This window comes from Hibiscus syriacus, unplaced genomic scaffold, assembly GCF_006381635.1.
Source record: "Hibiscus syriacus cultivar Baekdansim isolate YM2019G1 unplaced genomic scaffold, ASM638163v2 tig00110956_pilon, whole genome shotgun sequence".
In the NCBI taxonomy this organism is placed as follows: domain Eukaryota; kingdom Viridiplantae; phylum Streptophyta; class Magnoliopsida; order Malvales; family Malvaceae; genus Hibiscus; species Hibiscus syriacus.
This window is the reverse complement of record NW_024062932.1, coordinates 801,048-822,666: the sequence shown is the minus strand read 5'-3', so window position 1 is coordinate 822,666 and position 21,619 is coordinate 801,048. Positions and strand designations below refer to the sequence as shown.

Here is a 21,619-nt window from a genome sequence, read left to right as displayed (position 1 = left end):
TCTGAGGGGCTGAAGTACGAGTCCTCTTCCTGGACTGTGCTGATGACTCCATCGGGCCTGAAAATTTCTTAGATCGTTCCTGATCAACACGCTCTCTACCAGAAGCTAAAACCTCCACCTCTTCAGCATCTTTGGCTTTGCCCACCAGCACATCAAATATTTCATCCTGATGGGTTACAACTTGCCTACGCAGCTCGTATCTGAGTCCAAGGGCAAATTTACGACATCCATCTCTCTCAGTACGTACCATACTGAATCCATACTTCAGCAACTTCAAGAACTCGATCTCATACTCAGAAACATTCATGTCTCCCTGAACCAAGTCTTGAAACTGTTGTCGTCTCTGAGCTAAGTAGCGCTCTCCCAGAAAACGACTCCAAAAGCGATCCTTAAAGAAATTCCAGGTCAAACGATCGGTAGGAACACTACTGGTCACTGACTCCCACCAAGTGTAGGCATTACCATCTAACATTGCTACATCACCCAAATATCTCTTAGTTGAGTCCAAACCCAACTAATCCATGCGTCTCTCTATATCCTGAAGTCAATCCTCAGCTTCAGTAGGAGCTCCACCAATCTGTCCCCCAAAAGTTCTAACTCCATTGGCAATCAACGTCTGTGAAATAGAAACCTCAGATACAACACCAGTAGCTCTGACTGCTCCCTGTATTAACTGCAGAAATTGTCTACCAAAATTCTCATCCAAAGCAACTCCGGTAGACTCTGACTCAATATCGGTCGCTCCTATGATCGGTGTAGTCATGCCAATACCAGCGGCAGGAGGCAGATTCGTTGGGGTCGTAGGAACAGGATCACCTATCGGAGATGGGGGATTTACTCGTATCTCATCAATCAGATCTGCAAATCTAGCCACTCGACCTCGTCCACGGCTAGTTCGACGACCACGTCTAGCACTCATTTTGGTGGATCTCGAGATTACTACAGAAGATAAACTTAAGGTTAGATAAGCCCTTGGAGTCTCGAACATAGTTAAAATCTTAATAACTTTGTGACATGGCCTTAGTAACTCGTTTTGTAAAATATTTCAAAACCGTATTTTCAATGTGGACTCATACACATTCCGAGGGTTAAAAACCAAAAAGCTCTGATACCAATAAATGTAACCCCCTAGACCCGGCCTATGCGTTTCGACTAAGTCTAGTGGATCACATTATGATTATTAAAGATATTTTCCGAAACCGTTATTCCATCAATATAAAATCACATTATAAATAACATGAAATTATAAACAAATTATACTATCAAAATCCAACTCGTAAATATAGTACCAATAAGTAATAAATTAATTTAAAACATGTCTTCAAATTCAAAATCATAATAAACCGAACAGTAATAGCAAAAGAGTCATCATTATAAAATCCGATATTTTAAAATAAGGTCCATGTCACCAAAATAAAGTCAACTTGCAAAATAAAAACATTACAATCTGATTTACTTCATATGTTGATCCTCCAAGTGCTCGAACCGAGGTATCTAACCAACAGTATCTGTAAGGGGGAAAACATTTTCGAAAGGTGAGCTAGGCTCAGTGTGTCCCAACATTTCTATAAAATCACCATAGGTACAAATCATAGTCCAGTAAATCTCACAAATTCGTAAAAGAGTTTAACTTTTAAAAATCATAGTTTAAACCCTTTTCTGGTACACCATCAGTAGTTCCCAAAATTATTTTCCATATAGCTTACTTTATGCAAATAGCAAAAAGAAAGCCGACTTAAGGATAGGCTATGAAGCTTGTATCCTTAAGCCCAAGTCAATAAGTCCATATAGCTTACCCTAAGTACACAACAAAGGAAAGCCAACCTAATTAAACATCTTGGGGCCCTCAAGAGTCACATTAGGCCCATTTAGCTTGATCAGAGCTATTCCATCGTAATTCAATTCCAAAATTCAATTGCACCGTGACATAAATTCTATAAATCCAAAAACATGGTAATCATATACCATTTCAAAACAAAAATTAGATAGTAGCCATATTCCATAAATTGTCACATTAAATCGGTGCATCAATAAAACAATAACCAATGAATTCGGTGTACCACATATTAAAACCAATAAAACAGTTCAATAATAAGTAGGGAACACACCTCGATAATAGGTTCAATAATAGATCTACTGATTGCTGGTTTTACCACGCTCTGCTATAGTTTTCGAACCTATTTTATAGTAACACTATATTACTTATAGGTAACATAAATAAATCTCTAAAATCATAAAATTTACGGGTCTTACGGGTGAATACTGTCACACGTGGTTTAACTGATCTAGAAGAGTTGGGTCGAGCTGTCGAACTATCCGGATAGTCTCTTGTACCTTCAAACAATAATAATTTATCAGCCCCAAATCTTACTTAATTGTTCAAAACAAAAATTCTTAAGCATATAAGCATTTTCAGGGTTTGACTATCAATTTGAGATATTTCGAGTCTGAATTTGGCCAAACGGATTGCGGAATCGGAATCAGGACGTCGAAAAACATAAAGTATGACTTTTCGAAAATTTAAATTCTTGGTCAAAGTCAACCACTTTGACCATCGATTTGGAGGCTTTCGAGTTCGAATTTGACAAAACGGACCACGGAAACGGATTCGGCACGTCGAAAACTATCAGGATAGGTATACTCGAAAAAGATTAACGATCGTTTAATAGCCGGTCAAAGCCGGTCAAAGTTCTGGTCAAAGGAGGTCAACAAACTGTTGAATATTTTACACAAATAGTACCTTTTTTAAATAATTACCAAAATAGCACCCATTTCGAATTAATTACCATAATAGTACCAAAACCAAATTATTTACCAAAATAGCACCAAAACTGAATTATTTACCAGAATAACATCGATCAACGGTCAACGATCGGGTCGGGTCAACGGGTCGGGTCGGATCAACGAGTCGGGTCAGGACCGGTCAAACCCTTAAGAAAACTGGTTGAACCGGTTACTCACTCGCCCTACGGCGGCGCTTGTGGCGCGTGAGGTGTCATCCGGGGCTCTAAAAATTACAGAAAAATTTCTAAAAATTATTTTGAGCGTTTTCGAGATACTTACAAAGCTCGGTTCAAATTTTTGAACGGCGGAGAGCTCGAATTGATCAAATCGGGAAGTTTGACCGGTTCACCTCCCCACGCGCCGCAGCCGCCGGAGAAAAAGGGGAACACCGGTGGACTCGGAACGGCACAAGGAACACGATGGTGCGGGAGGTGTCGTAAACAGAGCAACGATCAGCGGTGAATTTAAGATTTTCTCGGCGATAGAGCTAAGAAAAATGTCGCTACTTTGACTTTAAATTCCCGACGTTTGGTCGCGTTTTCGCTTCAATTAAATTGAAGGATTTGTTCCACGCTCGATGATGAACACAACGGTGGTTTTAAAACGATGATCGGAATTTGGACGGCGTCGGAATCGGAGTTGGAAACTGCGTATGGGAAAGGAAAATTGGGAGCATTTTGGTTCTGAAAATCAGAACCAAATGCACGCTTATAATCAAAGCTGCCGACATTTTTTTTAGGGTAAATTCAAGGCTTGGTCCTTGGATTTTCTTCACTTCTAAAATGGACTATAAACTCTCATAAATTTTGATTTAGTCACCAACAATTTACCAATTTTCATAATTAACCTCCAATTTCAATTAAATATTATTTTGAAAATCGGGTTGTTACACTTAATATGACATTTTTTTCAATGATGACGTTACATTATCATATGATAATATATCAATATCACCGTTAAGTATTTAACGATCAGGTACCAAAATAAAACCTAAATTAAATGTTAGGTATGATTTTGAAAAAAATAAAGTTTAGATACCAAAATAAAACAAAAATGATAATTTAAGTACTAAACATGTAGTTTACCCTACAAATTATAGAGGTTTTCTCTATGAAAAAAGTATAATATAATAAGCTGTAAAGTTTTGTTCTTCCAACATAAAATATTACGATAGAACCATTAATTCCACAACAAAAGTAAGTCCATTCTACTAATGTTGTCAGAGTTTTACTAGAGTGGTTCAAGTTCAATTGAGTCTCCATTTTTTAAGGAAATTAATTAAGCAATAGTATATTTATTAAATTGTTGTTTGATCCTATATTTAGTTTAGGTATATTTAGTACAATATCACTCGAAGATGCAGTTCATGATTTGCAGGAGTAGTGTGTTTTATTATAATTATGTGATATTTATTATGTCTCTGACACCTTTTTAAAATCATTTTTTATTATTTACTTTAATTTTTCCTAATTTTCTACTTGTTAATTTATAAAAATGATAGAGCTAATATGTATATTTGATATTGCGATTTATATTTTTTTGAAATAAAAAATAATAAGAATAAAATTGTGTATAAAATTTTAAATAATTAAAAAGATCCAACATCTATTAAAATTAAATTCTGACTCCGCCTCTATTCCTAAAGCCATATTTGCAAGCCATCAACTACCAAACTCCTCTCTCTTCTTATAAGGGTAAGCTGAACCTCCTAATCTTATTTAATAGGAATTCTAGTATGATCAATAACACAGTTCCTCGAGCAGCAAATTCGATAATGAATATATGGATTGTCTTGGCGTTGTCGAACTATAGAATCACCTTATACAAATCCAATCGCCATGCAAAATTTAATATCTCATGTATCATCCTAAGCTCATTTGATAAAATCAAACAATTTCATAAACTCTTAACAAATCTAAATATTTCGGTAATTATTTTTATTCAAAATTCGATGATAAATAGATAAAATTAGATCAATTATAGATTCAAAAAATAAAATATAAAATATTTTTTATAAAATAAAAGCGGTATGCAAAATTTTATTTATTTTCTCTTTATATTAAATTATTTTTTACATTGTTTTCAAAATAATAAAGATGCCCCCACTTCTCTAAAGAATTTAGTGCATCTTCCCTTCCCTTGGACTTGATCCGACCTTTTAACGATAAAATAATTAGATAATTTAAATTCGGTTGCTATTATCACCTCTCTTTTAATCATCAAACAAGTAGGTAAAAAGAAAATAACAAATAAATATCAATTAAAGAAAATAACAAATAAATATCAATTAAAGAAAATAATCAATGTTCTCTTTTGATGCGTTTGAAATATTACTAATAGTCTGATAGATAAGAGAAATACACATTTTTTTTTGTAAATATATAAATTATTAAATATGAAAAAGTCGAACTCAGTTTTATCTAAAAGGGAATGAAGCACGAAACAAGTATGTTATGTGGTAAAGTAGTTATTGTTATTTATTAAGGATCTAAGTTCGAGTACCAACAAAATCGAGAATATTAGTGTTAAATGTCAAAATGTTGAGAGTTATCTTTAAATATATATTATCGTTCATTTTTTACAGACTTATAAAAAAAAGGAATGAAAAACTAATTCGATTTTTTATTTTTCTCCAATAAATCTCGATTAATTATTAATAATAAAAAATAAGTTTAATATTAAAATAACTATTTAAATTATATATATTTTTTATTTAAGTGTTTAATTATTTTTTGGTCAATTTATATATTTAATATCATAAACATTATCATTTTAAGTGTACCGACCATAACAGTCGCTAAAAATCTCGATAATAACACATGTCATGTTTATATATATATTTTTAAAAGTTTATTTTAAAATAAAAATATTAATATTTAAAAAAAATCCTCCCTCCCTCTGCTTGAATGCAAATTCATTAACTCACCCCTCCCTCTAGGGGTGTTCAAAATTCGGTTTTAACCGAATTAACCGATCAAACTGAATTAGTTCGGTTAATTCGGTCGGGGAACGGTTAAGGATTTTTTTTGAAATTCGGTTAACGGTTAATTCGGTTCGAAATCGGTTAATTAACCGAATTAATATAATTATATTAAGAGGCCCAATCCATTTAAAATCCATTTAAAACCCAAATCAATATTAATTAATTAAAATAATATCAAAATTAAATGCAAAATATTTGAATCAAATTAATTAGATATTATTTAAATTAATTGTAAATTGTTTTTTAATTAAAAAAATATTAAATTCTAAAATTCTAAAAAAATTCTGTTAATTCGAAAATTAACCGAATTAACCGAAATTTATTCGATTCGGTTAATATTTTCGAAAAAAAGTTCGGTTCGGTTAACGGTTAAAAAAAAAATTCGATTAATTCGAAAATGATAGTTCGATCGGTTCGACCACCGAATTAACCGAATGAACACCCCTACCTCCCTCCTCCCTAGGAATAAATTCAAATCCTCACCCACTAAATTTAGAGTTTAAAATTTAGAAGTTTATATATTTAGAGGTTTGAGATGATAAAAGATGATGATTGATAAGTGATATTCGGCAATAGAAATAATGGTCAAAGATGACCAGAAATAACATAGGAAAATTAGGTTTAAAATTAAGGATTTTAGGTTAAAGCTTTTTTTAATAGTTTTTTTAAAAATGATCATTTGTGGTTTTATTTTGAAAAATAAAAAAATTTAAAAAAATATAAATGTGTCAGATGTTATTTAACAAAAAAATTTAATGATCTTTAAAATTAGTAATATTTATAACATTAAAGTTTAAACGCCTGAATTAATAAAAAAATATTTAATTATTTAAAAAATATATAATTTAAATATTTATTTTTATATTAAACCTAAAATATATTTGAAAAGAAAAGAATCATATTAAAGGGATTACGAAAGGAAGCCCGGTCCATCATTCATTGGGTTCGGTTAGAAAACACAGGCTTAGATCCGACCCTTAAATCAAACTCAATAACGAGGCAGATCAGATAAGTGATACCTCAGATCCGTTGTTTTCCCAGAAACCCTATTTCTGTCTCCCCCCGACAAATCAATCTTTCGAATCTTCATTTTCTCCATGGCTAAGAAGAGAAAGCAACGATCTTCTGCGGTCGAACCCACTAAAACAACAGCAGATCCTCAACCAATCGAAGAAGAAGAAGAGAAACAGCAACATCAAGAATACATACCCGAAGATCCGAAACCTAAAGTAGAAGAGGAACAACCCCAGGAAGTTGAGGAGGAAGTTGAAGAAGAAGTAGAAGAGGAGGTTGAAGAAGAAGAGGAAGTGGAGCTGGATGAGGACGAGGAGGAAGACGAGAACGAGGAGGACGACGAAGAAGAAGAAGAGGAAAACCAAACCCTAGATGGAAACGGAGTATCGAAAGGAACGAGTCAAGAAGAGGAATTGGACGACGAGCCGTTCGAGACACTTCTACAACCGTTTGGGAAAGATCAATTGATTACGCTTATTAGGAAAGCTGTCGAAAAGCACCCAGAGTTCATATCTTCGGTTCGTGAGCTTGCCGATGTGGACCCGTCTCAACGGAAGATCTTCGTTCACGGTCTCAGTTGGGATACCACTGCTGAAACCCTCACCGCCGAGTTTTCTAGGTATGGGGAAATCGAAGAATGCAAAGCGGTTACCGATAGGGTTTCTGGGAAATCCAAGGGTTATGCTTTTATTCTCTTTAAAAATCGGAGTGGAGCTCGTCGGGCTTTGAAACAGCCTCAGAAGAAGATTGGGAATAGAACTACTTCTTGTCAGTTGGCTTCGCAAGGGCCGGTTCCAGCACCTCCCCCAACTGCGCCGCCTGTGTCTGAGTATACTCAGAGAAAGATTTTTGTTAGTAACGTTTCTACTGAAATGGACCCCGAGAAGTTGCTTGAGTTTTTTAAACAGTTTGGGGAAATTGAGGAAGGTCCGTTGGGGCTTGATAAGCATACAGGGAAACCGAAAGGGTTTGCTCTTTTTGTATACAGGTCGGTTGAGAGTGCAAGGAAGGCCTTAGAAGAGCCACACAAGAATTTTGAAGGCCATGTTTTGCATTGCCAGAAGGCCATTGATGGGCCAAAACCGACTAAAGGTGGTTATGCAGGAGGTGCTTCTTCTGGGCATCATCAGCCGTACCAGCAGCACCAGCAAGGGCAACATCAGAATCAGTCTCGTTACCATCATGCTAAGAAGGGGAAGTACTCTTCTAGTGGATCAGAGACCGGTCATTTGATGGCTCCGTCTGGGCCTGCTGCAGTGGGAGTGGGGTTCAACCCTGGAGTTGCTGCTGCTGGGTTGAACCCTGGGGTGGCTCTTACTGCTCCAGCTTTAAACCCAGTGCTTGGACAGGCTTTGACTGCGTTGCTTGCTTCTCAAAGTTCTGGTTTTGGGCTCGGTAATCTGCTAGGAGGGCTTGGTGGTGCCCCTGTGAACCAGGGAGCACCTGCTGCAGGTTATGGGGGTCAGGTTACAGGAGGCTACGGGAACCAGATGGGAGTACAGGGTGGGTATCAGAACCCACCGACGGGGCAGGGCGGTGCTGGTAGGAACCAGCCCGGTGGTGGTGCTCCTTACATGGGATAGTGGGTAAGCCCTAAGGTAACCAGATTTGTTTTGTGGTTTATTAATTTTTTTTTCTTTTAGCATTGCATTTGCCTTGTCTTTATGCATGATAGACCTCACAAATGAGAAAACAAATCTAATTGAGTTACATGTTTTACACTTTTACTGCGTAACCAAAAATGATCTCACAGTATGGGGACGGCTTTGTGTAGGGTCAGGTTTGTTTATTGCGAAGCGGAAAAAGAATTTAGTAGAAATGAGTAGTACATGTTTCATGTTTGCTTTAAGTTTTTTATGCACATGAAATTTGTTGCAAATGTCAACAGTATTTAGCTGTTGGCTCTGAAAGACAACGGCACTTAGTATGTTTTACTTTGAAGTTAATTATTGAATACTAGTTTTACAAGCTGGCTGGTTTGTTGAGTTCTGATGATACATATGGCCTATTAGCAAAAATTTATAACTATTTATATTTTGTTAAATTTTATTTGTAATTTTAGTTACCTCATTCCTAAACATATGAGACACTTTCTTTCATCTCTTTTTTTCTAATTTCCAAACTTAAATTTTAGTGGGTTAAATTTTGTTAACAAAAATCGTATTTGGTTTTGCCAAAGGTATGGAAATTCATTTCATCTTTCTCATGGATCCTTTTCCGTAAATCTTTAGTTTTTGAAAGTTGATTTTTATGATTTTATTCATTGTGCAGATTCTCTCATAGATGCATCAATCATTTTGTTTTCGACTGGTGATTCTGAAGTTCAGGAACTCATGCAAACGTGGTCTTTAAATTTGTAACCAAAAATGCCTACTATAAAGATCAATGATCTCAAACCTGTATTTTCGTTTCTATTTTAGTAGTTTCCCCTTCGCTTATTTTAAAAAAGATGTACTATTTCGGCTTGAAGATTTGTTTCTTGAAAATTGTTGGGGAACAGGTAGAGTTTCCTGGCAGTGGACAGAGTGCCTTTTAAGGTTTTCAACAGTGATGCTCAAACAATTAACATTTTCGTATTTTTTTCTTAAATCAATTGATGTTTTATGGTGACTGTTTCTTATTAATTTATTTTAATGTGAGGCAGCCTTTTTTTCCTCTTCTGGGTATTGTTAAATTTTCTTGACGACTAGTGGTTTTATAAACTTGCTTTACCTTATTAATTTGATGGAATTGTTTCCTCGTGTATGGTTCCCCAGATTAACTACATATAGAATGGATTAATGTGCTGTTACTTTCGTGATATGTTCTTTAGCATTACAGATGATGGAGTCATTTAACTACAAATATCGGATGAAATGAGATTCCAAACTGCAGGTACGATGGCTATGTAGTCCTGCCTGCTGCTTACACGCTTAATGTATTCTTAACAGAAGTGCCACCAGCTTCTACTAACCTTCCAGCCCTTTCCCCCTGTCCTTGTGTGTCTCTCATTGGTGGATAACCTTTGCCTTAGGGAGGGGTACAAATGGAGTTGTTGGTGTTCGATGACTGGTGAAATAGCTTCTTTGTGTTGAATGACACCATTTATTGTTTCCCTGAGTTGTTTGTGATGGGGGAGATGGAATCAACTTGACTTGGGAGGTTATAGATGTTTTGCATATGATAACCAGTTGTTCATTTATATGTTTGTGAATGTCCCTAATCTTGTTTGAGGGACTTGGATTGATGGAGCAGGAATATGCAAGTAGTTGTGTTGATGGGATGGGACAGCAGGAAAAGTGAATCCCGAAGAATGTATTCCATCTGGAGGCATAATATGTTGTCCACAAATGCCCTCATATCCCGATTGCCTTGCTGCCTATCTGAAATTGCAGCTTCTGATCATTGCTCTTCATGCATGTAAAACATGAATACTGAAAAAGCAGCGTTGTGGGCTGGACAATGAATTGGTCACTCTCTCTTAAAGTTCAACTTGATTTGGAAAAATAAAAAAAATAGTAAATTTTGAGTTAACTAAGTTATTTGATCCTTTAAGTTTTAGTTTTGAATTTTACAATTTCAATAAATAAATCTATACTTTTAAGGGTAAACTATGTGTTCAGTTACTTACCTGTAATTTAGATTTTGGTTATTTAACCACTATTCTTATAAAAATTATCACTAATGTTATTCTAGTCATTTGTTATTAAAAAATTTATAAGACCATTAAAGTAATATTTTTATTTTTTTTAATAATGAACTAACATTGTTTTATGATGACATATTATTATCATTGATAACTTTTTGTCTGTGGCCTATGAGTTATCAAAATAAAATAAATTTAAAATGAATTATTAATTATGATTTTGGAAAAACTTAATTAGATAACTAAAATTGAATTAAAATGATAATTAGATGATTAAATTGAACACTAAAGAACCTGCAGGATTAGGATGGTTTAATTCAAAATAAAAAGGGATTATCTTTCGATCAAGAAATTCATGTTACCAAAGCTATGAGGTAAGTAGTAGTAACTTTTTAGAAGTATATATGCATACAAATTTACGTGATTATTTAATAAAAAAAGTATGCGTAAATATAAATAATATATATTTAAATAATTATTATAGAATTTAATTATCATAAAACTTAATCAGACAAATAATGAAATATATTTGAACAAGATTCAGACATTATAACATGTATCAAGTATATGTATATATATATATATATATATATATATATATATATATATATAATTTTTTATGTATTTTTATTTTATCTTATTTTATTTTATTAATTATGACATTTTCATATATGTATTATTTCTGTTATTTGCCATATTTTGTATTGTTATTCATAACGATTAAAATCATAGATTATTTTGTTAATATTTTAATTACGTTACGTTTAATATATTTTCCATGATTTATTTTATTTAAATTTTGATACGTTTGTACAAATCAAACAACGTTGGTGATAAAAGAATTGTTGTTATTTCTTGTGGTGGTCTTGGGTTCAAACACCAGATATACCAGGAGTGTAAACGTTTAATGTTGAATCATAAATGATTAAGTGTTATCTTTGAACATATACTACTTTGTACTTACTCAAATTAATAAAAAAAATCAATACAACTATGTATTTGAGTCACAATTAATTTTTTAAACATTATGTTTTAGTTATTTTCAATATTTTATACTAATTTTTGGTTCATTCCATAAAAGTGAATATTTTATAATAATAATAATTCAAGTTTTAATTTTTTATTAGCTTCTTTTTAGTTAAACTAATGTTCATATATTTGGCGGTAGATGTAAGGCTTTTCCGAGATGAACATGTGTTTATCTTAAAATTTATATTAATTATATTAATTATTTATTTTATCGATAGTGTTTATCTTAAAATTTTATTTATGTTCAATTATCTATCCTAAACAATTTATTATTATTATATATATTTATCTTTAAAAAATATTTATTATAAATTACGTTAAATTAAAAATTTGATATGACATTACATGGCTTAGTAAACGAATATAATATTTTTTTCTTCAGAAACTTGTGGTTTGTATCTATTTCAAAAATAAATTTTAGTATATTTAACATATCAAGTAATTAATTTTTTAATATTAAATCTATAAACTAATATAAATAAAAATATAAAACCTAAACTGATAAAAGTTTCCCTTAAAAGAAATCCGTTTTTGTAGATACAGCTTAATCTTAATTGAAACAGAACTCTATTAAAATAGAATTTAAATATATAAATAAAGAACTATAAATAGTCCGAGTCATTATAAACAGCGTTTAGGGTTTTTGACAATTAGAGATCCAATTCAGTCATAAAACCCACTAAATATATAATTTAGTCCTATTTTATTATCACTAACAGAATTCTTCTTTGGAGTCATTGTGTTCGTTTGGCGGCTGGCGAGAGATCATGGCGATGGTTGAGAATGAAGCAGCCGGTGATCGTAAGGAGGTCAAGTCACCGTGGAAGACTCCGGTGATTGACTCTCAGAAAGTGGCTGATGCTCATGTTATGGGGACCGAATCTTGGCCTGACCTTGGTGGGACCCAACAAATTCCCGACAACCCTTCCGTCGTTGCTGATGAGTCTGCTCGAGTTCCATCAATTGAGCAGGTTAGCCATTGCCCTTTTTTTTATTCTGGTTTGGTTATTTTTCTTCAATAGGTGGTCAATCACGTTTTGTTTAAAGTTGAAAATATTTAGGTGTAATCTGAGCTGCTTTTACTAAAATTAATCTCCAAGGGACGACTTATGTATGTTGAGAGCCATTGATGTATTGCTTTTCTGGTTTCTATTCGTTGCTTCTGTTTTCCTCTGTCGAATGCTAAAACGAATATGGTAGGCCTTATTTTGAAACAACAAGAGGAATTGGAATATAAACTCAGATGAAAATTGTTAATGGGCCTTTACGGAATGTAATTTCTTTGAGAAAATCCCCACATAATTTAGTCATCTCTGAATCTGGATCCTGTTGAGTTGGGATTTATTTGATTGTTGGTAATTTACTTTTCTGTGTTTTATGGTTTTACCCAAATATGTAAGAAAGAAGATAAGAAAAATGAATAATATTGTTGTCTCAGTATATTTCAATTGAAGTACTTACCAAATTTTTTGGGTCTTGCAGGGAGCTGCTGGGCAGCAAAAACCAAATGGGTCTGGAAACACCAATGCTTCTCATAGATATCCATCAGCAAGGCATCACAAGTTAGGCTCTAAGCGCAATCCTAATGCTGGACCTCGATTTCCTGTACCCTCACCTTATCATGAACCATCAATGCCACCTGTTTTGCATGCCATGGCACCTCCACCACATGTTACTGGGTATGCTAACCACCATGTCCCGGGACCTTATCCTGGTGTAGAACTTCAGTTTGTAAAATCTGGTTCTGAGGCAACAAAGCATGCCTTTGGTCCCCCTGAACAAGGTATTAATGCCAGCAGAAATATGTGGCCTCCACGAGGAGATTTTAATGCATATCCTGCCAACTTCTCTAATGGAAAGCCCAACATGCAAGAAACTGGTGGGCATTTTAATCCTGGATGGAATCATCAACGAACATTTAATCCTAGAGAACATAATACCATGCAGCAGGGTATTGGTCCTAGACCTTTTGTGAGACCTCCATTCTTTGGCCCAGCTCCAGGGGTCGTAGTTGGTCCAAATTTCCCTGGTAATATATCAATCCCTGCAACAATGTGCCTTCATTCAAAATACTTCAGTATGTTTTATCACATCTTACTTTGTTAAGTTTCCCTAATTATGTCCATTGGCAAGGTTTGGCCTGCATTTCAGTCACCCAGCTTATACTGCCTTCTTGTTTGAGCTCTTCGTTTATACTATGCCTTTGATAAATGAAATCTGTTTGAAATGACTTATGTATATCTTCTAGGGTCTGTATATTATGTTCCTATTGCTCCCCCGGGCTCTGTAAGGGGACCTCATCCTCCACCCTTTGTTCCATACCCTATGAATCCAAGGGCTGCCATGTTTCCTCCAGAGATTGCAATTTTGAGGACCAATATAGTGAAACAAATCGAGTATTATTTCAGGTAAGGATTCTTTCCATTCTTATTTATTTAATAATTTTTCTTATATGGTTTCTTACGTGTTTTACTTTTTCTTGCTTTACTGCTAGCTGCACTGCTAAATTCTATACTACACCTTCTCCGTCCATGTATCGTATTGATTGCATTTTTGGGTATTTTTTTATTTATCTCTTGGTTGGTGAAAATGATTGATCCATCCTTTATGTAGAACTTTTCATATATGAGTCTGTTTGTGTCTACACATGTTATTTATGGGGTGATTTAAAATTTAGCTATCTTATCAGAAATTGATGGTATACTATCCATTTTAGAATTTTGTTAACCTGCAAAATGTATTGATTGCATGCAATTGTGAGTTTTGATGGAAAATCACATTTTAGCTTTTTGGCATGAATTTCTTGGGTACTGTAACTGGCACGTCTATTGGGAAGTCAAATACGAACTTTTGATTGTTTATACTAATTGAATGTCATGAATTGATTTGCTTTTGCAATTTTATATATAATGTGTGTATGTTTGTATTATTTATTGATATCAAGTCTTTATTTTGCAGTGATGAAAATCTTAAAAATGATCGTTACTTGATTTCGTTGATGGATGATTTAGGTTGGGTTTCAATATCCAAAATTGCAGATTTTAAAAGGGTATGCTACTTAACACCAATGGTAGTATTGCATAAATTTTTGCTTTATCCATGGTTGTTACATTATTAATTAATTGAATTAGATTTTTTAATAATCTTTCTTTATGATTTTATCTACATCTTGAGAAGTATTGGTTTAAAGCATTTGTGGTTTAACAATCGCAGGTTAAGAGGATGAGTACCAACATACAACTCATTCTTGATGCACTACTGACTTCTTCTACTATAGAAGTGCAGGTTAGACTTTTCTCTCTCTCTTGGGTGTCGCTATTTAAAATTTGATTTTGGATAGAATGTATGCAAGTTATTTTATGGTATAATTGTTGTGGTTACATTGGATAGTGATAACTGTTTCCTAGCACTAATGGACTTGTGTTTACTTTAATAATTATTGTTGTAGGGTGATAAGATACGGAGATATGATGACTGGTCCAAGTGGCTTCCCGCTAATTCGAAAACAATATTGTCATCTAATTTTCTGCCCACTAATGACCAACTTGTAGAGAATGTTACTGATTCTGGTGGAAATTGTGGTGTGAAAGAAGATAATTCATGGAACACCTCCAAAGAAAATGTTAGATTTCCTTAGTATGGTGGGAACTGGAACAAGATTCAGAGGAAAATCCTACAGAAAACATGCAACTGCAAAGTTCTATTCAGCGACGAGAAACAAAACATTTTCCAATGGAAATCCCGACTTGAACAGGTAATTAATTTTTGATTCTCAAACGTGGATTAATCACAAGTAATTGTTCCTGTAAGGTTCGCACATTTATGCTATAAATTCTTAGATGTGAACCTTACACATTTGTGATTGACCCACATCTGAGAGTGAGAATTCAGTGTGAGAATTAGAAATTAATTTCCTGTTCAAGTGGGGATTTCCACTAGAAAATGCTTGTTTCTCGTCGTTGAATCAAATTTGTGCAGTTGTTTGTTTTCTGTAGAAAGCGTAAATTGATTTTACACTAAATTTCCACACTAAATTCTCAGAACTGAAAGTGTGGACTTATTAAATGTGACAACAGAAAGTGTGAAATGATTTTACACATTTATGCTGGATGACGAGTTTGAGCAAAAAAATCTAAGGACCATTCAGCACTACTTAATAGGTGGATTTTTTTTAACTTAATAGGCACGTTTTGTATATTGTTGAGGTCAAGAAATTTTTATTTCCTGTATGAACACACACAAACATTTCTATGTTAATGTTCCATTGAATTTTTTAACATTTCTATATCGTTGTTATATCTCGGGTATTACATTTATGGTTCATTTACATGAACAATGTGATTCTTCTAGGTTGTGAAGCTCAAACATTTGTATAAACTTGATTCAAGAGGGACAATACTCTTTCTTAAGAAAAACTTACAAGTTAACTATATTATTTTTGCTGCTCGTAAATTTGTAGAAATTTATTATTCTTTTTTATTTTTTAAAAAAAGTTAACGAATTTAAGAGGACAATTCACTCTACTTAAATTCTCTGGTTTTGCTTCGCTTTTATTTGTATTCTTAATTGAAACTACTATTTTCTTTGCTTTCTTTCAACATGCATTTGTTTTAATATCATTTTAGGTCGTTATTAGTTTAAATTTAAGTAAAATTGGACTTTTGCCTTCCCCAAATTTTTTAGATAAGTATTTGGTCCGACTTTGTCCCCAGACGAGTTACTTTTATTTTCCCTTTGTTGAATCCAAATATGTTGAATTCAATCGAACTGTGCTTCATATGCTTAATTATATGCAACTAATTTTCAAAATAGGTAAGAAGGCAATCACGTGTATCCGTGATGTTTTACAAAGCTTCCGAGGGATGCCGGTTCTGGCATCTGCTAGCGAAGCTATATCGAACATGTTTGAGAGGTTTCTTTTTCTCGCTGGTGGTTCAAATGCAAATTCGAGTGAAGGGGCGAAAGGAGCTCAGGAAGTTCTCTAGTTTTAGATGCTCTTAAGGACTCTCTTCCTCTTATATCGATGAAATACATGAATACTATTCTCAAGTACTATAAAACATTATTGGAACTTCGGCAACCTTTTGTTACTAGGCGAGTAACAGATAGTTTGAATGCAGTGTGTACTTATCCGATTGTAGATGTTTCAGCTGAGGCATTGCTGGATTCATTATCATTGTTGGCTCTATCGGTCTCTGCAAACGAAACTTCTCCAGTTAGCATAACATTTAACGCCTGTTTGTTGAGCTCCGGAATCATAAAAGTCTATTCTCTTAATTGACAACTGTGTGATTAAACTTCTCATTGTGTTTAGCGCACTCGAAGGTTCAATTTTTTTTCTTAGTTGGCTACTTTCTATTATTGAAGAATTGAGAAGATCTTACTATATGATTATCGAGTTTTTTTTTTTTTTTTTTATTGAGATAGATATTCTGGGTTCGGAACACGAAGAAGCTATTTTTTCTTGGTCAGGTCCCCCCAACATTATCTTCTTCTTGTGCTAATATATTGGTCAGTTATTAAACTTAGCTCTTGTGATATGATATATAAAATGGTAGTTAACGTTGACAACTGTGCTTAATATAAAATTTCAAAGGCCAATAAGACTAAAAAAAATAAAAGAAGGTATATGTTCCTCCTACTCAGTCATCTCACCGTTCTGTATTTTGCACTGTGTCATGATTGGTATGTTTTTAAACTTTGATTTTTTAATTTCATTTCCTGTATTTTTGTTTTTTTATGTCGTGATGTTGGAATCAACTGTGGATAGGCTGACTAATTTTTTGGCAGTTGCATGAATGTCTTGGATCTGCTCTTGGTGCGATGGGCCCTGAGACATTTTTGGGAATTTTGCCAGTGAATTTTGAGGCTCGTGACCTTTCAGATGTTAATGATTGGCTATTCCCTATTCTGAAGCAGCATATTATAGGTGCACATTTGAGCTTCTTTAGTGAGACACTTTTGGGTCTGGTTCGAGAAATGAAACAGAGATCCCGGGAGGTAAAATTCCTGTTCTTTGACACGGTTCTTTTAATTTTCTAAGCTCCTCTTAATTGCTCCGTACTCTTGGCGGCTAGAACTAGAAGGAAGAATTCGCTCATCAAGTATTGCAGATGGTTTTGTATACAAAGTGTGGTCCTTGTTACCCTCCTTTTGTAATTACCCTTTGGATACTGCCAAAAGCTTCAAGGAACTTCTAAGTCCTATATGCAGTGCCCTTCATGATGAACACGATCTACGTGGAAAAATATGCTCTAGTTTGCAGATTCTAATTCAACAGAATAAGAAAATTAAGGAAGGAAAAGATGATTTGGATGTTGCTGAGTTAAGTCCTGCCCAACTGCCAGCTATGTCTCATTATACCCCAGAGATTGCTAGGGAAAAATTGAAAGTGCTTTCTGCATCTGCTCTACAGTTATTGTCACTTTTGTCAAGGATCATGGAATATACAGTAGATGAGGGTGGTTCTTTGCAGGTACTTATCCTATCAATGAAGTGCACCATCCCGTTTTGTCATGTCTTTTATCCCAAGCCTTTGCTAAGTTGAGAGGATAGGAGGTAGAAAAAGTTTTCATCCAATGGTTAAGCCATTAAGTAGTAAAGTGAATATAAACAAAACCATCACATAAAAATTTCTCATCATTCATACCAAGTGAAGCCTTAGATACTTGCATTTTAATGTTCCCAATTTCATAATGATTTTTTCTCCTTTTACAGTCCACAATTGGGGAGTTTGCTTCCATAGCATGTGAGGATGATGCATGCTGAGCCTTTTGGGAGTCACACAGGCTGAGGCATCAAAGAATAATAATTCTATGCAGGTTGATGACTCATCATCTAAAAGCTCATTATCTCTCCGAAGGTAACTCTAGAGTTCTTAATATTTGTACGTTTTATAGGCATGACAGTACCATGGTGCTTAATGATTGTATTCTTTCCCGTTGATATTAATTGCAGGGCACGGTTATTTGACCTGGCAGTTTCCCATTTGCCTGGTTTAGATGAGCGATTATTAGTCGTCTTATTCAGTGCAATAAAACCTGCATTGCAGGTTAGTTTTACAATTCCACTTATCCTGTTTGGCTAAGTATTGTTTTTGCTTGAGGGTTTAAGTTATTATGATGAAAATGGTATTTTTAAATCTGCAGGATGTGGATGGCTTGATTCAGAAGAAGGCTTACAAGTTCTTTCCATAATTCTGAGGGTATCTCATTTTCATGCTAATGCTATTAAGTTTTGTTCTTTTTTCTCTGTGCATTTAGATGTTTATTTTCATTTGTATGCAATTTTCAATATTTCACTCTGTCAATTTACACACTTTATGTTTTTGTTTTCTGGTTAGAACCAAAATGGGTTTCTATCTGCTAAACTGGAAGATTTACTTAAACTTATGATTGAGGTGCTGCCTTCACTCCACTTTTCTGCCAGACGGCACAGGCTCGACTGTTGGCATCATCTGATAACATATGCCTCAAAGGTTAACAAACTAAATTGAATCTTTCATCTCCCTTATGGACAAGTGTATGGCTTCTAGGCGATTAAATCAATCATTCTAACCATCTCTTTTAGAAGATTAACTAATGCCTCTTTGTACAGGAGGATTCAAACCTGAGGAAACATGAGATCTTAGTTCTTTCCTGACTGAAATTATCCTTGCTTTGAAAGAGGTATTTTGTCAACTTCTATCCATTGTGTGTCGAATTTTTTGAGATCTGCTGGAAGTAAAAATTACAGTATTGCATGTTATTTCTGTATGGGCACTCCTGTATGATACAACATTTATGGGATTAATTCCTATTCGTGCTTTCTGATATCTTCTGTATGATGCAACATTTATGCAGGCTAATAAGAGAACTAGAAATAGAGCTTATGAGGTCCTTGTCCAAATTGGCCATGAATATGGAGACCAAGAACGCAGTGGACAGAGGGAACATCTGTTTAATATGGTATTAATCTGTTTGCCATCTCTCTAACTTCAATAAGTGTTTGTAAGTTTTACATGTACATCCGGTTTGATTCTTATTCTGAAGATATTTAACCCGTTTCTTATTCATGATTACAGGTTGCTACAGGTTTTGGCTGGAGAAACTGCTCATATGGTTAGTGCTGCAGTGAAAGGCTTGGCCCGGTTGGCTTATGAGTTCTCAGATCTTGTTTCTTCTGCTTACAGGTTGCTTCCTTCCACATCTCTTCTTCTTCGAAGAAAGAACAGAGAAATTATTAAAGTTTGTTCTCTCTCACACATGTATTTTTTGCTAATGGTTATGTTCCTTAACTTGTACTTTCATATTGCATCGCTTACGTCCGCGACTGCTTATGATGCAGACTAATTTGGGTCTATTGAAAGTGTTAGTGGCTAAATCAAAAGCCGAAGGCTTGGAAGCACACTTGGCCAGCTTGGTGGAAGGTTTGTTGAAGTGGCAAGATGATACCAAAAATCATTTTAAAGCTAAGGTTTGTGTTCCTCTTCATCTACCATTCTTTAGTTTCTTTGAAAACATGACAATTGCAAAGTTTGATTCGTATTCAGCATTAAAACTCGATAGCAGGATAACCGACTTTATATTCCTTACGCAACTGTTTGTTGCGATAATATTATTAGGTTTTATGTGTTCATATATTTGTCGATGCATCTATTCTTATTTCAGGTAAAGCTTCTTCTGGAAATGCTCGTCAGGAAATGTGGTATCGATGCTGTAAAGGCTGTGATACCTGAAGAACACATGAAGTTCCTTACTAACATACGAAAGGTTAGTCGAGGAACGTTGTTTTGATTTTTTTATATACATATAAAAGGCTAAGGCTTCATTTTGAAGGATGTTGCTCCTCATTCTTAGTTACAGATCGAGGAGAGGAAAGAGAAGAAACAGGCTGCTGGTTCCGTGGAAAGTAAATCTCATCTATCGAAGGCGACTACGTCCAGGTTTCTCACCTTGCTTTGCTGCTTCGATATGGTCGTTTACAGATATATTGATCAGCTTTGATTTGCTCGTGTCTGAAAACCTGTGGCCACCGGCCATGATAAACCTTCTATTACTGTTTTCCGAGTCTTATTATCTTCTGAATGTGCAGGGTTAGCAGATGGAATCATACAAAAATATTCTCTGATTTTGATGATGATAGTGATGTGGAGGTGGCTTCTGGCCAAAAGAGCGAAGCCTCGTCGAAGTTGAAATTTAAAGCAGCTTCACTGCGGTCAGTAGACCCTTGGTCCCTGTTCGTCTGATGTAGAGCATACGCTCGCCGTCTTAGTTCCTTGTCTTTGTGTTTGCCTTTCGATATAGGTCCAAGAAAACGCGGAGAGCGGATAAGAGCTTGCCGGAGGACTTGCTCGATCAGTTGGAAGACGAGCCACTAGAATTATTCGATCGGCATAAAATAAGATCTGCTCTTCAATCATCTTCAAACCTCAAGCGGAAGCAAGATTTTGATGGCGAACTGGAGTTCGACCCTGATGGGCGCTTGATAATTCACGAGGGAAAGAAACCAAAGAAGGCCACGGCATCTGATGCTGATTCGGATATGAGAAATGAAGCGCAAAGTCATATCTCGGTTGGCGCTTCGAGGAACAACAACCAGAAGCGACGGAAAACATCGGAATCGGGATGTGCGTACACCGGAAGCGAGTATGATAGCAAAAATGCTGGTGGGGATGCAAAGAGGAAGGATAAACTCGAACCGTACGCATACTGGCCTCTCGATCGCAAGATGATGAGCCGTAGACCGGAACATCGGGCACCTGCGAGGAAAGGCATGTGAAGTGTGGTGAAAATGACAGAAGTTTGAAGGTAAGAGTGCGTCAACTGCAGTTTCTGCTAAATTCATGAAGTTTCCCCCTTACCCCCATTACATACGGGAACATGGTCAATAAAATAAAATTAATACCAAAATAAGTGCTCCAATTATATTTCATTTCCCAAAAAAGTGTCTAAATTATTTTTTGATCGATCCAGATGCTTAATATTATAAACTATGGGTGTTTAAATTTGGGTACTCGTAATTTCGGGTACCTTAAATACATGGTACCCGGAATTTTCGGGTCACAAAAGTTTGGCCTATGACCTGGCCTGTAAGAGAAGGGTACTCGTAAGTCGGTCACCCGTAAAATTCAAGTATCTTCATTTTCAGGTCACGGATACTCGATCAATCTTTATTTAAATTGATTTTATTAATTTATATTATTT

At 34.8% G+C, this 21,619-nt stretch overlaps 2 protein-coding genes and 1 pseudogene across 3 annotated transcripts; all 3 read left to right on the top strand.

The window, feature by feature from the left end:
• The first annotated feature begins 6,757 nt into the window (after positions 1–6,757).
• LOC120148243 (UBP1-associated protein 2A-like) lies at positions 6,758–9,370 on the top strand. Of its 2 annotated transcripts, none has more exons than XM_039161410.1 (2): positions 6,758–8,379; positions 9,053–9,370. In XM_039161410.1, exon 1 carries the CDS (start codon positions 6,865–6,867, stop codon positions 8,362–8,364), a length of 1,500 nt encoding a protein of 499 aa, XP_039017341.1. In that variant the 5' UTR covers positions 6,758–6,864; the 3' UTR covers positions 8,365–8,379; positions 9,053–9,370. The 2 variants fall into 2 exon arrangements, with proteins under 2 accessions (XP_039017341.1, XP_039017340.1); XM_039161409.1 differs by having other exon boundaries at positions 6,759–8,367.
• A 2,777-nt stretch (positions 9,371–12,147) lies between these two features.
• LOC120148244 (la-related protein 1A-like) lies at positions 12,148–15,144 on the top strand. The gene is made up of 6 exons (XM_039161411.1): positions 12,148–12,406; positions 12,918–13,464; positions 13,684–13,843; positions 14,394–14,484; positions 14,649–14,720; positions 14,884–15,144. The coding sequence occupies exons 1-6, from the start codon at positions 12,203–12,205 to the stop codon at positions 15,070–15,072; spliced, it is 1,263 nt and encodes a 420-aa protein (XP_039017342.1). The 5' UTR covers positions 12,148–12,202; the 3' UTR covers positions 15,073–15,144.
• LOC120148382 lies at positions 15,074–21,306 on the top strand (annotated as a pseudogene).
• Positions 21,307–21,619: the final 313 nt, after the last annotated feature.

Coding starts and splice junctions, on each gene's coding strand:
- LOC120148243 (XM_039161410.1), top strand. CDS start 6,865: ATGGCTAAGAAGAGAAAGCAACGATCTTCTGCGGTCGAACCCACTAAA.
- LOC120148244 (XM_039161411.1), top strand. CDS start 12,203: ATGGCGATGGTTGAGAATGAAGCAGCCGGTGATCGTAAGGAGGTCAAG. Junction 13,844..14,393: donor CAAATCGAGTATTATTTCAG/GTAAGGATTCTT, acceptor TTTATTTTGCAG/TGATGAAAATCTTAAAAATG. Junction 14,485..14,648: donor AAATTGCAGATTTTAAAAGG/GTATGCTACTTA, acceptor TAACAATCGCAG/GTTAAGAGGATGAGTACCAA.